At 36.5% G+C, this 13,463-nt stretch overlaps 2 protein-coding genes across 3 annotated transcripts in view; one reads left to right on the top strand and one right to left on the bottom strand.

Annotated features, from left to right (window-relative positions):
* Positions 1 to 1,533, bottom strand: part of LOC145987624 (tyrosine-protein phosphatase non-receptor type 1-like) — a 33,723-nt gene extending 32,190 nt beyond the window's left edge. The window contains exon 1 of one of the 2 annotated variants that reach the window (XM_083122036.1): positions 1,224 to 1,533. In XM_083122036.1, the coding sequence (XP_082978162.1) occupies positions 1,224 to 1,307 (84 nt within the window). In that variant the 5' untranslated portion in view covers positions 1,308 to 1,533. The remainder of the gene's footprint in view (positions 1 to 1,223) is intronic. The other variant, XM_083122037.1, reaches the window with a different exon arrangement.
* Positions 1,534 to 3,469: 1,936 nt separating this feature from the next.
* On the top strand, positions 3,470 to 13,463 carry LOC145988177 (transmembrane protein 70 homolog, mitochondrial). The gene is made up of 3 exons (XM_083123005.1): positions 3,470 to 3,752; positions 10,220 to 10,591; positions 13,119 to 13,463. Exons 1-3 carry the CDS (start codon positions 3,573 to 3,575, stop codon positions 13,347 to 13,349), a joined length of 783 nt encoding a protein of 260 aa, XP_082979131.1. The 5' UTR covers positions 3,470 to 3,572; the 3' UTR covers positions 13,350 to 13,463.

Raw genomic sequence — 13,463 nt, 5'->3', positions numbered from 1 at the left:
TTAGTATTGTGCTGAGTAGTCGAGTTGGTGTCTCACTACAAAAGGTTCCCAGCTTAGAAATGGGTGTTTCTTTGTACGAGTCCTTTTATCAGTTTCATGTAATCATCAATGTGATTTAGCTGCGTTATGTTCAGTTAATTTACCTTAAGTACAGACTTAAATTTTGCTCAAAGTTTTATCTTGTTGCAGATTCATTAGCAAACATAAGTATGTACTCAAACAAGTGCTCTCGGGTTACCAGCCAGGTTAAATCGGCATTAGTGTCCAACGTTTCGAGTGCATTTAGGAAATATTGATTAGAGACAAACGGTGATGTTAAACATGTGTATTAAGAGGCGGAGCTTAGACTGTCTTTCAATGGTTCACTCTGGATCCCAATGTTCTATTGGCAGAAGTCATGCTTGTATGAAGAAGTGGATTCTAGGCAAGGCTGAGATGGAGTTCTAGGTTCCTGTTGAGATTTGTTTTTTCTCGGGGCAATGCCTATGGCTTCCCTTACTCTTCTGTCCCAGTATTGGCTTCAATTTTGGTGCATGAAAATAAAATTCTGTAGCTCTCAGTGATGCTGTTCCACTAGTCCTGACCAAATTGGATAGTGGGGAAGGGGTAATGACTTCAAATGCATTTTTGGTGAACATCAAATTATTTTGACAAGAAATAAGGTTCCCTAGGCTACTGTCAACTGCAATTAAGTACTGGTCAAAATAGATATCTGAAAGTCATTATTGAATTTTAGAATGTACATGGTGAAAGTAACTAATTTTCATTTCTTCTCAACAAATAAAATAATAACATTTTAGCTCATCCAGTGGACACTAATGAACATCCAGTAAATTAGGCGACAAATCCATTGACAAAGTTACAAGATATATAGACATATTCTATTCTCTTAAAGACTTGTCAGCAAGACTTCAAACGATAAATTCGAAGATCATTCGTAGGAAGTATAGTCATTTGTATCGATAAACATTAAAGATTTCTTCCCTCAAATTCACATACATAAGCCTATATGAAATTTTTTTAGCTGTCTAGACACGTCCACGCTTTAGGTATCATCACAAATAAGATTTACTTGACACTGTATTTAGAATACTTTAGAACCTTTACGTGTAAAATTCATTAAAGCGTTTAGTTAACATCCTTCTTGATTGAATAAAGCTATTCCACCTACTAGAAGTTAATGACTACATGAACAATAAGATATTCAGAAAAGCTTTTCACACCTGATAAAGGAGGGGCCATCCTTCTTTTGAGTCTATTTCCGAAAATTCCGTCTCTATATTACTTCTTGAAATACCCGTGTCCATTCTTCGAAATAATGAAAACCATTCATATAATAATAAATCACAGTTCCGCTACTCGGAAGTCGGAATTTACCGTACCAACATGTCTTTCAATTGCTAAACTGTAGCCCCCTGGCGGAAAATCAAGAAATGACGAATGACAAAATCTGACAAAACCAGCATGTGTAGTAAATGTTCCACACAGAAAAAGAAAAATAACATTAGAACATTATTAGTTTTCATTATATTATAATCTCTTTATGGTTGACTAAAACAGAAAATGCATGTAATGTGTAACAAGCCGGTAATACAAAGGAATAGAAAAGTGAATGACACAGAGGGACCAGGTACTATGGCAATGGCTAATCTTACTAGAATCAAATGAATATAGTTTATTGAATGGCAGAGTCTGCTGCCACGCTCGTGTCAGCAGTAAGAATAAGCGTCAAATTTGCTCCTGCCACGTAATTCGTCTGCTAGAAGGGTGTTACAAATCTTAAGAACATAAGACAAGAGAAATGCAAGTTTATGATTAGTGGGAATGAATGTACAGGTAATTTAGAACCTTTTTCTTTAGAAAGCATTTAGCGATATTATTTTAATGCTAACAGAACCTAACCTAACTGCGAGAGCATTTAGGTTTATTATTAGAAGAATGCTAAGGGACCTAATCTTAAATCATTTTTGTGTAAGTAATCGCTAAAACTTAACAGTATGTGTTACATACGTAATTGCATACATAGCATGATGAAATCACAATAAAACAAAGACCGAGTCTGCTGCCACGCGCATCTTTTTTGAGGTTCCAGCAGAAAAAGAACGTGGCAGCAGACACTGCCTTATTGCATAGCTGGTTCATTAAACTCTCCCATATTTTGATATTTTAGTTGAAGCTATAAGATGCTACTAGAGATGCTATAAGCCTCATTTAGTCTCGAAAGAAGTGCCAGATAGATACGTGGAGTGGAACAATTTTGCCAAAATAACACAGGTCTCTCTTATCGTACAACACTAGAGCAAACTTGCGTTCTGATGTCTCTGGGAAGACGTTTTTTGTTACGCTAAATGCCTAATTTGTTAGGTTTGGCTAGCTAGGTTTAGTTCTCTTAGCATAAATAATACATTTTGAGTGTATTTATGCTAGTAGAACGAAACCTAACAACGTAGACATTCCTCGTGTGACGGCAGAACGAAAGGTTGCTCTAGTGTTGTACGATAAGAGACATGCAAATGTCACCGTAACGGTCCAGTCAATCGGTAGTAATCTGTGATTGTATGTAGGACCACAGATTATATATGCATTACACCAGTGTTGCCACATGAAGGGAAATTTCCCTTTTTGAAGGGAAATTTGGAGCTAATATTAAGATAAAAGGGAAAAGGGAAATTCGATTAAAAATAGCGAATTTTCAGGGAAATTTTAAGACGAACTCAACATTAATTATATTAAACATTATAAGATATTCCAGTTTTGAAAGTGAGAACTTATTAGGTATGTACTATATATATATTTTTATATAATAAAACATGTATACCCATGCGCCGAATTTTGATGGGGAGGCAAAAATGTGATTTTCCACACACTCTTCATATATGCGCCTTACTAGAACCATTCTATGCTTGAACCACAGACAAATTTGTCTGTGCTGTTAGAACAGCATTTTGTGTAGAATATCTTTTAATTTTCTTCTGATGGTGTGATGAAGACAAGGGGCATTGGCCTCCCTAAATTCAATCTATGTTTGTGTGTTTTGCTTTTTACTAACAATTGGCTTGGTTTAGCAATAAGATCTAAATCTTCCGAAAAAAAATAAATTATTATTCATTTTATGGTTTATTGATTTGGTTTATTTTACTTCGCTTTCCTGCCACTTTTGGCTAATTGCGAACATAGGGATGAGTGATGAAATGATGAAATTTGTGAATGGACACTCAAAAACAGCCATGTCCAGGCAGGGATTTGAACCCGGAACCCCTGGCGTCGTAGCATTTAAAAGTTAAATATTTTATACATAAGGACATGGGTCAACGTTAATATTTAATTATTATTATTATTAATATTAATAATAAAATTCCTTTAGATGAAGGGAAAAAATGGGCGAAAAAGGGAAATTTTACCCCTTGCAAAGGGAAATTGTGCTTACAGATTGTGGCAACACTGCATTACACAGACAGTTGAGTCCACAGGTCTACTGGTGATTTTCATGACATCTTAGGTTAAATCATTATGTTAAAAGTTGCAAGTTCTGTTTCTAAGGTGGCGTAAGATATCAAATTTGTGTGATAAACATGGTACTGCAAACTGCAAAAATGTTAAATTGCGCATGCAACTTCACACACAGAACGTTATGTCGCAGAGGCGGTATTTTCAAGATTGCCTTCGATTCATATACTAATGGCAAATCTAATAATTTCTTAGCTGCATGCTGGAAGGACGTTCATACAACTGTTCCAACCTTGCACATTCAGGTAAATTGTTTGCATGAAGTGCATTTTTTCAAATATCAATTTTGCTTCCACAGTTTTCTTGATACCATACAACTTCCAAATGGTGTAGAAAACTGATAGCCTAAATAATGATCATCATACGAATTCTATACCAAAGCACTAAACATTGATCCCCCCCCTTACTATGGAAATTCTGTGCCATGATCTGGATATTCCCCCTCGAGAGTCCCCCCCCAAAAAAAAAATTAATACCTAATCTTCCCACAAGAATTCACCTGACAATTTGAAAAATAGTAAGAACTGGGCACTGTCCCCCTGAAATAATACTTATTACCCGTCCCTCAGCAGAATATTACAAGTATACAAAGTGATTTTTACATGTTAACAAAGTTCTACTTCTGTCCAGTGCTGAAATTTTTGGTATAATTTAACAGTACGGGGAATTTCTCCAATTTGTTTGAAATTTCGGATACTTACTAATTTGGGTCTCCTAATCATGAATCTGCACTTAAAATTTGGCACTCACGTATAGAAATTCCTGAATTATGGCTAGCCCCACCATTGGCACGTGGTTAGGCTAGGTTAAGTTAGGAAACATAGTTAAATTTTAGGGTCGTAGTAATATCAGGAATATATATATTTCGTTCTTTAAGTATTCGAAACAGAAAATCTTGCGATAAATAATGAGCAATTGTGCATTGTCGGTTACGATGACTGATCCTCTTATTTTGCAAGTTTGACACGTGAGCGCCAAATTTTAACTTCAGATTTGTGATTTGGAGCCCTAATTTAGTGAGTATGCCGAATTTCAAACAAAATGGAGAAATTCCCGGTATTGTAAAATCGCTCCACGGTGTTCAAGTTCAGAACATTCAACAAATGCCTGTCTGCTGCTTTTAACGGTCATTTGATTAGTTAGCACGCACCACGTGACCATACATCACACATACATCGGTCCGGAAGGTAGTGCAGACACCAAATACACTGCTTGACTCCAAATCAATGAACTAGACGACTCGGTGTTGCACCATGCAACCAACTAGATGGGGCTATTGGCTAACACATGCATGTGACCCTACACCAGACTACACCACTTCCTTACAAATCATTCAGTCTTTTTGAAATTTCACAAAAATGTTAAACCACAGGGATTCTAGAGAAAAGTATGACAGCATGTTACATTCATATATTAGCCCAAAAATAAGTTAAGAAAATGTTATTAGCTGAATTTTTTTTGGCTGAAATATGGTTTACTAAAGCTTGAATTGTCATTGTAAGGGATGGGTGCAACACAAACACAAGTATGTTTAAAATGAATTTGGATACAGATCTAACTTACCCAGCACTAAAATTGATATTTTTGACATTCCTTTTGAAAATATGACCAACTTTTTTCTGAAATTTTATAAATGGCTACTGAATTTTTTATTTTTCAAATTAACTCAAAATGTAAGAGTCTGCAACAGCCTGTTGGTATACACGTGAATTAATTAACATTTTGTGTGGCTAAAGATAAAAGTATAATATGTATTACAGGTTAAAAAGGCAGGCTGAAAAAAGAATAAGGAATGGATTAGTAAGCTAATAATAGGGATGCGAAGGTTTAGTTTTATTTTTCCCTAAATTTCGATGTTACTTTTTGCTGCAATTCAGTGTTATTTTTTGCAGTTTACGGCAAAATTCAGTGTTATTGTCACGTGCATTTTTTGTGTTCCTTCTATACTATTTACTGCTTATTACTTACTATTTTCACATTTCTTTACTTCTTGAAAATTGAAACAAAATTTAGTTTTAATGACAAGAAAATAATAAATTTAGGGCTTACCTTTGGGAGGAATGACCAAATTTCTTCCAATTGGAGAACTATTTCATCTCATCAGCCAGTAAATATAAAATGATATTATTTATTGAATAATATCACCCAAATCTTTGAACACAATCATACACATAACATTTCCCTAACAATGCCAAAAAATCCCTCTGTTCCTTAAAAAATCCCATTTTGTATATACACACATTAGACCATTGCAAAAAAATTTTTTTTCGAAAGTTTCTTGTGCACCCCTGCCATATTGTTACTATTATTGAAACATAATCGCCTGCAAATTTTCAGGTCTGTAGGCCATGTTTTGACCCCCGCCCACCTCAAAAATAGTTGTCTGATCTGTTGTTTGTAATTTTATATACTTTGTTCATTTTACGGACATTAACAACATGGCAACAAGTTGTAACCTCTTATATTTTTCTTTTATAGGTTGTAACCAAGGCAGATATGAGTGTAAATATGGGAAAAGAACCACCTCATGAAGCAGTTCCTTCAATTTCATCCACACCAAACCGCCCGGTACTTAGAAAGGATGATAGAGAAGTGTCTGAATCGTGGCTCTTAATTAATTTACTGCAAGATTTGACCCCGAAAAAAAGGATCTCAACTGCCCACCAATGGGGATGTGCTTTGATACTTTGTTTTTCTCAATCGTGGACCCATGCAGGAAGATAAAAGGGATGATGTTATAAAATTCGTTATCCTGAACGCAGAAAAGTTTTGGGAGCTTTCTGGCATTCCAGTGATGCCTGTCAGAGCGGGACATTCCAAAGTAAAACTCAATAAATTAATTGTGCAATACGAAAATCTTCGGAAACATAAAACAAGGAAGAACTTCCCAGCTGATAGTGAAAGCTTTCTCAAGTCTCTTCTTCTACTCTTTGACATAGCACATGACAATGCTATTTCTATTATAGATCATGACAGATGTAGGACTAGAAAAATGATTCTGGAAGATGTGCAATTCTTAGAAGATCAAAGGTCATGTCGAAAAATGGAGTTAGGTGTTTTTGATAAGACATACTTTGCAAAAGTTATGAGGAAATTATCTCATAACGAAAAAGAAATTGAGCGTGCTCCGAGGGAGAAGCGTCGCCAAGAAGAAGCTTCAACCAAGACAAACATGAACACAAGTACTAGCCTAGAATTTGATAAAGTTGGTAGCCTTGATTCAAGTGATTCGAATGGCTTGGATGCTGAACCTGATGCAATTGAAGATCCTGAGTTTCTATTCCCTTCAACTAGCAGTGGTGCAACAGGTACAGGTACAACACTTCGTAGAAAAAGTTCGTCAATTGCTTTAAATCTACCAAGAAATCCATTTACAAGCAAAATCATATCAACCATGGGAGACAGGCTTAATCTATCAGCTGGTCAACGAACAGCATTCATGGGAGCAATTCTTACAGAAGGTGGAGTTCCACTGAAAAAAGCAACTCTTTCAATTAAAAGCACTTGGAAAGCAGGTAAGGAAGTTAGGAAATCATCAGCGCAAGCAATTAAGACTACATTCACAGCACCGAAGCACTCAACACTACATTGGGATGGTAAGCTGGTTCCAGACTTCAAAAAAGAAAACAAAGAAAGACTAGCGATGTTGGTATCTGGTATGCCAGTCTGTGAAGAAGGCAAAGTTCTTGGTATCCCTGTAATTACAAACACAACAGGTGAAGAACAAGCAAGCGCTACGTTTGCCCTAGCAAACGAGTGGGAGATTTCAGATAATGTGAGATCCCTTGTTTTTGACACTACAGCTTCAAACTCAGGATGGAAAATTGGAGCTTGTGTTAGGCTGGAAAAACTCTTTGACAAGAAGTTGTTTATGCTGGCTTGTCGGCATCACATATTTGAAAGAATTCTGAGTTCAGTTCACAAAGAATTGTTTGGTGCAACATCAGGTCCTGAAAACACCAATTTCATTCAATTCAGAGACTCTATTTGGTCAACTATTAACACAGAAGCTGGTTTTAACATCCTAGAAATCAAAGACAGGAGTTTGAAACTCACTATGGAAAATTCTATACAATCACTGAAGAGAATACTTTCTACTCCAAATAGAAAGAACTTGCTACCTCGCGCTGGCTTTCGGGAGTGTGCTGAATTGATGTTGATACTTCTGGGTGAGACACCTGAAAGAGGAATACACTGGCTGAAACCAGGAGCAGCGCATCAAGCTCGATGGATGCCATCCATTTTGTATCCTGCAAAGATGTTTGCTTTCAGTGCTCAAGCAGGATATGACAAGGACATGATCAGTAAACTGGAAGCACTATGCAAATTTAATGCACTATTATACGTTGAAAACTGGCTCTCTTCATCCATTGGTGCCGATGCAGTGTATAATGATCTCAAGCTATGGCATAACTTGAAGAAGTATTGCAAGCATGATCCTCAAGTTGCAAATGCAGCCATAAAAGCCATGGAAAGGCACTTCTGGTACTTAACCGAAGAATGTGCTGTGTTCTCTCTATTTTCAAACAGACTTTCCTCTTCAGAACGGCAGCAGATTGCTCGAACATTGCTCCGAATTTCTCGACCAAAAGAGTTTGAAAGGGCCCATCCAACTTTTCCTATTCTTAGCCACAGTACAAAACTAACATCCCTTATTGGGCCTAAATCCTGGTTCTTGTTTCACAGTATGGGAATTGGCGGCGACTGGCTAAGAAAACCTGTTAGTGAATGGCATAATGATCCCAATTACCAAGAAGCTGAGACATATGTGCGGCATGTCAAAGTGGTGAATGATCTGTCGGAACGGGCTGTGAAACTAAACCAAGACTTCTCAACTAGTGTTACCAATGATGAAACAAAAAAACAGTTCTTATTGCAAGTGGTCGAATATCACCGCAAAAAAATTCCCAACTTTCAAAAAGAGACATTAAAGAACTTAACAGCACTCTCCTCCATTAAACCATAAATCCAGTAAAGTGATTTCAAATAATTGTGTGTTCAATATTACCATACTTGTTAGTTACTATATATGGAGTTTGTCTTCTCTGTATAATAAACTGTCTAACATTGCAAACATTTTTGTCATGATTTTAGTGAAGGAAAGCGATGATTAATAAACTAAATCAGTTAATCGTGTTGGGCGGGGGTCAAAACATCACCAAATGACCTAAAATTTGGTATGCATTCATATTTTACCAGTAGAAACAACATAGGAGGGGTGCACCATATAATTTTAAAAATATTTTTTTCCCCATACCTACATGCAATGCCCTAACACACATACAAGCTACCTAACAGAACACAACAGGTGCTTCTCCCTGAAAATTTTTTCGTTCCTCCCAAACGAATTCTATTTCAGGACGAGGTTAAACACTGTTAGTCATGTCTACACCAAAATGCAATAAATCTTTTGAATCTAACTTTCACCAGCTAAACTAGAAACGACAGATGTAATAGCACTTCAGGTAGTTTCTTTTTGAACAGAAGACATGTTATCCCCAGTTTATATTGGCATATTTCACAGCGGTTTTTTGCGTTAAAGTGCAAAATTTGACGTTATTCTGAAATATGGCATAATTCGCGTTATTTTGCAATTCCGAAACACCGAATACTTGCCTCCTTAACCTACCCAAATACATTTTAAACCATTTTTTATGCGTTCCTCAACTTTTCGGTGTTATCGTTAAAACAAAAACTTCACATCCCTAGCTAATAATATAAAACACATTAGTTGTAACAAGAAGTGTTAGAAATATCAAAAATTGAATTGTATTACCATCTCCCCAGCAAAAGCAAATTATTGTTATCCCTGTCAGGGATGTTTTTATCCCCCCCTCAAGGAAAATGGAATACATTTCTTAACTACGTTAGAAATACAATTGTAACATCATTCGTGTCCATTAACGGTGCAGCATCAAAAGATTTTCCCTGCTGAAGAGTATGCAACCTTGTGGACTACAAGACACCAGGCTGTTTTCCACTTAAGTTTTCATGGCGCAGTGCTGATATTTTACACATATTAAAGTATTCACAAGAAACTTGTAGGTAGATTAGATGAACTTGGCAATAGAAATTTGTTCAAGTTTTCAATGTTACTAATTCCATAGCTCTTTTTGCATGTGAGTTCTGGTTTTCTTAGAATGTAAATACACACACTAAGTGTTTCTAAATTACATGTAAATCTTGCATAAGATTTAATGACCTAGGTTAGAACCAATGTTCTGAGGTACTTACAAATGTGAGGCAATAGTTTAATTTATTGACTGCTAACATACACAAATTTGCATACCCAAAAGAAACCCTACCTCCCAAAATGAAATCACAAATACGTCACTGAGAGGGCATCCCTCCCACGCCAAAAGGTTTCGCACAGTGCATAATAAAATATAGCACACACATGTCAAGGAGTGTAAAAACAATGAATTCATACCAGTAAGGGAGAAGAAAAAAAAGCAGGAATGAATTAAAGAGGGTGGCAGAGTTTTACTCATCTTCGAGAAAGGGGAATTTAAATAATTAAAATTATAAACCTAGTTTTAAGTGCACATTTGAACCACAGCACCATACATGTTCAACCCAGAATTGCAATTGCCTGTAGCATTAATTTTAAAAAGTAAGGCATTCTTGAACATCACACTAATTTATAGTAGCATGTAACGTAGCCTGCACAAAGCTTTTTTCTTCTGTGTATGTACTATTTTATTTTTTCCAGCCTAAATGTAACAACAATCATAATGTGAATAAGGAAACGTCATGGACTTTGAGACGATATAGCAGTGGTGTTTCCGAGGATGAGCAAGTGTACTATGGTACTCTCACACCACGAATTTACACTATCAAGTTCTTTTCACTCTCAACAAGCAGTATGGGATTTTTTGCCCAACCTTTTCTCATTCAAAAGTCTGAAGAATTGGCAGCATTTCCACTTGTAGTGGCTACAGGAGGATTTGTCATCTTTATCACATATGTAACACCATTTCTTCTACATTATATTACAAAAAAGTACGTTACAACTCTCCACTACAACCCGAAGACCAATCTGTACACAGCAACAGTTTTGTCATTTTTTATGATGAAAAAGAAGGTAAGTGTAGCTTGTTTTAAGTGAGACATATTTCTGAATTTGTTACATTTTTAGTTTCAATATGTTGTTGAATAACAAATTGAGAAGTTTTGTATGCTAGTGAATTAATGTATCCTGGTAGAGAATCCTAAGGCAGAACACTTGAAATGGTAAATTAATAACATGATCACAATGTAAGAATTCAGTGTGAAATAAGAAACCTTAGAATTTAAAATTTTCCAAATCGCTAATTGTTTAGTTGCTGTACATTCCAAACATTGTAGCATATTTTTGGTCTGCAGCAATAAATTTGTTTTTCTTTTTACTAATTTGATATGTTGTAAAGGTGACTGAGCATAGTTGTAATGTTGCCTTGTAATGAAGGGGTCCCAGGTTTGATTTCCAGTGGAGGCATATAGTTGTTCGGATCCCACTTTACTTTAAACTGTAGGTCCAGTATCAATTAGACTATCTGTGCAGTGGACTTAAACTGAAACTCCATAATCATCGAGGAGGGGGGTAGGGCAAGCAAAGTGTGTGATTAAGTCTGACTATAAAAAGACTATTCCCCCCCCTCTCGATGATGAGTTTCGATGTCCCTGACTTTGTGAGTGTTTCTTCAGCATTCATCATCCAGATAAACAAAAGTGGTGGAAAGTAATGATACAAAAATACAGAGGTGGAAAAGAAACACTCGTAACTTAAAAATTCAACCCAGTGTCTGTTCCAAGTGGATAGGGTAATTCTTCTTTGGGTTAAAGGGGTGACCCTTTGTGAAGACACCTTGGACTGCATTTTGCAGATTAACGAGACTGACATGTGGACTCAAAAGAGCCAGTATAATCTTCTGTGGGGCTTTTATTGTATTTTTATATGTGCTTGTGATTCTACCTAATCCATCTCACATTACCAGCATTCATCATCTTTGCGGTTAGCCAAACGTGGTAGAAAAGCAAAGTGAAATAACCAAATCAATCGCCAAGTAATATCCCTAATCCTCAGTTCGGTAATACAATCCCCCCACAAAAAGAGAACTAATGGTTATGTGTAGTAATTTTTTATGATTGTACCTTTCCTGTGTTGCTTGTGATTAGCACAGCATGCTAGACACCAGGTGCAAAGTTCGAATCCCACGTGGGCATGGGTGTTCTTTGTAAGTGTCCCTTCATCAGTTTCATCATATCATTCATCCTCCCAAGTAGCCAAAAGTGGCAGAAAAAGTCAAATAAACCAAATCAATAATCAAATCCAGGACCTCTGGCATTGTAGCATGTTGTGCTAATTATTCTGCCACAGAGGTCAGCTACCTTGTCCTGAAGAATCACTTCTTGGGTGTTTTAAGACTTACCTTTCACTGTTTAGATATTTGCAATATTTAAGTACCTAGTCTTACCATCAATGCTGTCACAAAGTTTTAAGTAAATTGACACAAAATGCTGAGAGATATTGTAATATCCTAATAACATTACTGAAATGGATGCATGACAAATCACAATCACAAATCATTATTCAAAATGGCCACGCGTAGGATGCACACATTCCGTAAGTATTTGAGGCCACTAATCAATTGAATTATGCAACACATCGACTGGAAAATGAGCAACTGCCTTCAGAAGAGACTAACCACTTTAAACTTTCAATATTGGGATGTCTCTTCTTGCAAGCCATCTCCTGAAGCTTGAACCACAATTTGTAGTCCAAAGGGTATAGGTCCTTACTTGCAGAAGGCCAATCCGAAGTGGAAATTAAGTCTGGTACATTTGACTCCAGCCACTGCTGTGTTGTTCGGGCCCCATATGTTGGGGCTGAATCCTGCTAGAAGCTCCAGTTCTGTCCATGGAAGAACTAGCACTGCAGGAATTTAGTGATACAGAAAAACACATACGTACTATTGTTTTTATTTTTTAAAAAGTCATGGAAATTTCCATTCTGTCCATGGAAGAGAGTGTTGTTAAGATTCTTGACTATTCTCTCAAACACTTCTTGCTGGTACACTTTGGCTGATGTTTTTACCCCTTTGTCACAGAAATGGAGCGTGCCCTCATAGCAAATGTTCCAGACTTCATTTCCACTTCAGATTGGTCTTCTGCAAGTCCGGACCTATACCCTTTGGACTAAAATTGTGGTCCAAGCTTCAGGAGATGGCTTGTAAGAAGAGACATCCCAATATTGAAAGTTTAAAACGGTCTCTTCTGAAGGCAGTTGCTCATTTTCCAGTCGATGTGTTGCGTAATTCAATGATGCGTGGCCACAAAGACTTACGGAATGTGTGCATGCTAAGGGTGGTGGGCATTTTGAATATTGATTTGTGATTTTGATTTGTCATGCATCAATTTCAGTAATGTTATTAGGATATTACAATATCTCTCAGCATTTTGTGTCAATTTACTTAAAACTTTGTGACAGTATTTATGGTAAGACTAGGTATATTAAATTCTGTATCAAAAAGCCATTTCAGAGATAGGCTCACTGTCCGGGGGGAAAGTTTACTAGTTACAGGTTTCCTTTATATTAGACATATCTTGAATAACATTTCCTTCATTACCAGGTTACCTTCTCTGCTGATGATGTCGTCGTTCCAGATGCCCCAGGCATGTTCACATCATTTTTGGTCAAAGGTGTTCCCTTATTTGTGGATCCACGAAACTTTGAAAATCCAATGCATTATGGAAAAATAATGGGATACGACAAACCACTTGACTTCAAGTTAGGGACTGATACCAGTACTCCAGACCCCACCGTAAAGAATAGTGAAGAAAGTGAGAAAAAATCTATATGAAAGTTTCACACTTCGTAATTGTTAGAAAGATTTTAACATTCTGTTGTTCCTTTAGAATTTAAAGATATTCAAATTGCATTGTTGGCATGTGTGTTTTGTATTAAACATGTTTAA

The sequence above is a fragment of the Lepisma saccharinum genome, chromosome 5, assembly GCF_977018435.1.
Source record: "Lepisma saccharinum chromosome 5, izLepSacc3.1, whole genome shotgun sequence".
NCBI classification, from domain to species: domain Eukaryota; kingdom Metazoa; phylum Arthropoda; class Insecta; order Zygentoma; family Lepismatidae; genus Lepisma; species Lepisma saccharinum.
Note: the sequence above shows the minus strand (reverse complement) of the source record. Positions and strands in the feature narration are given on the sequence as shown.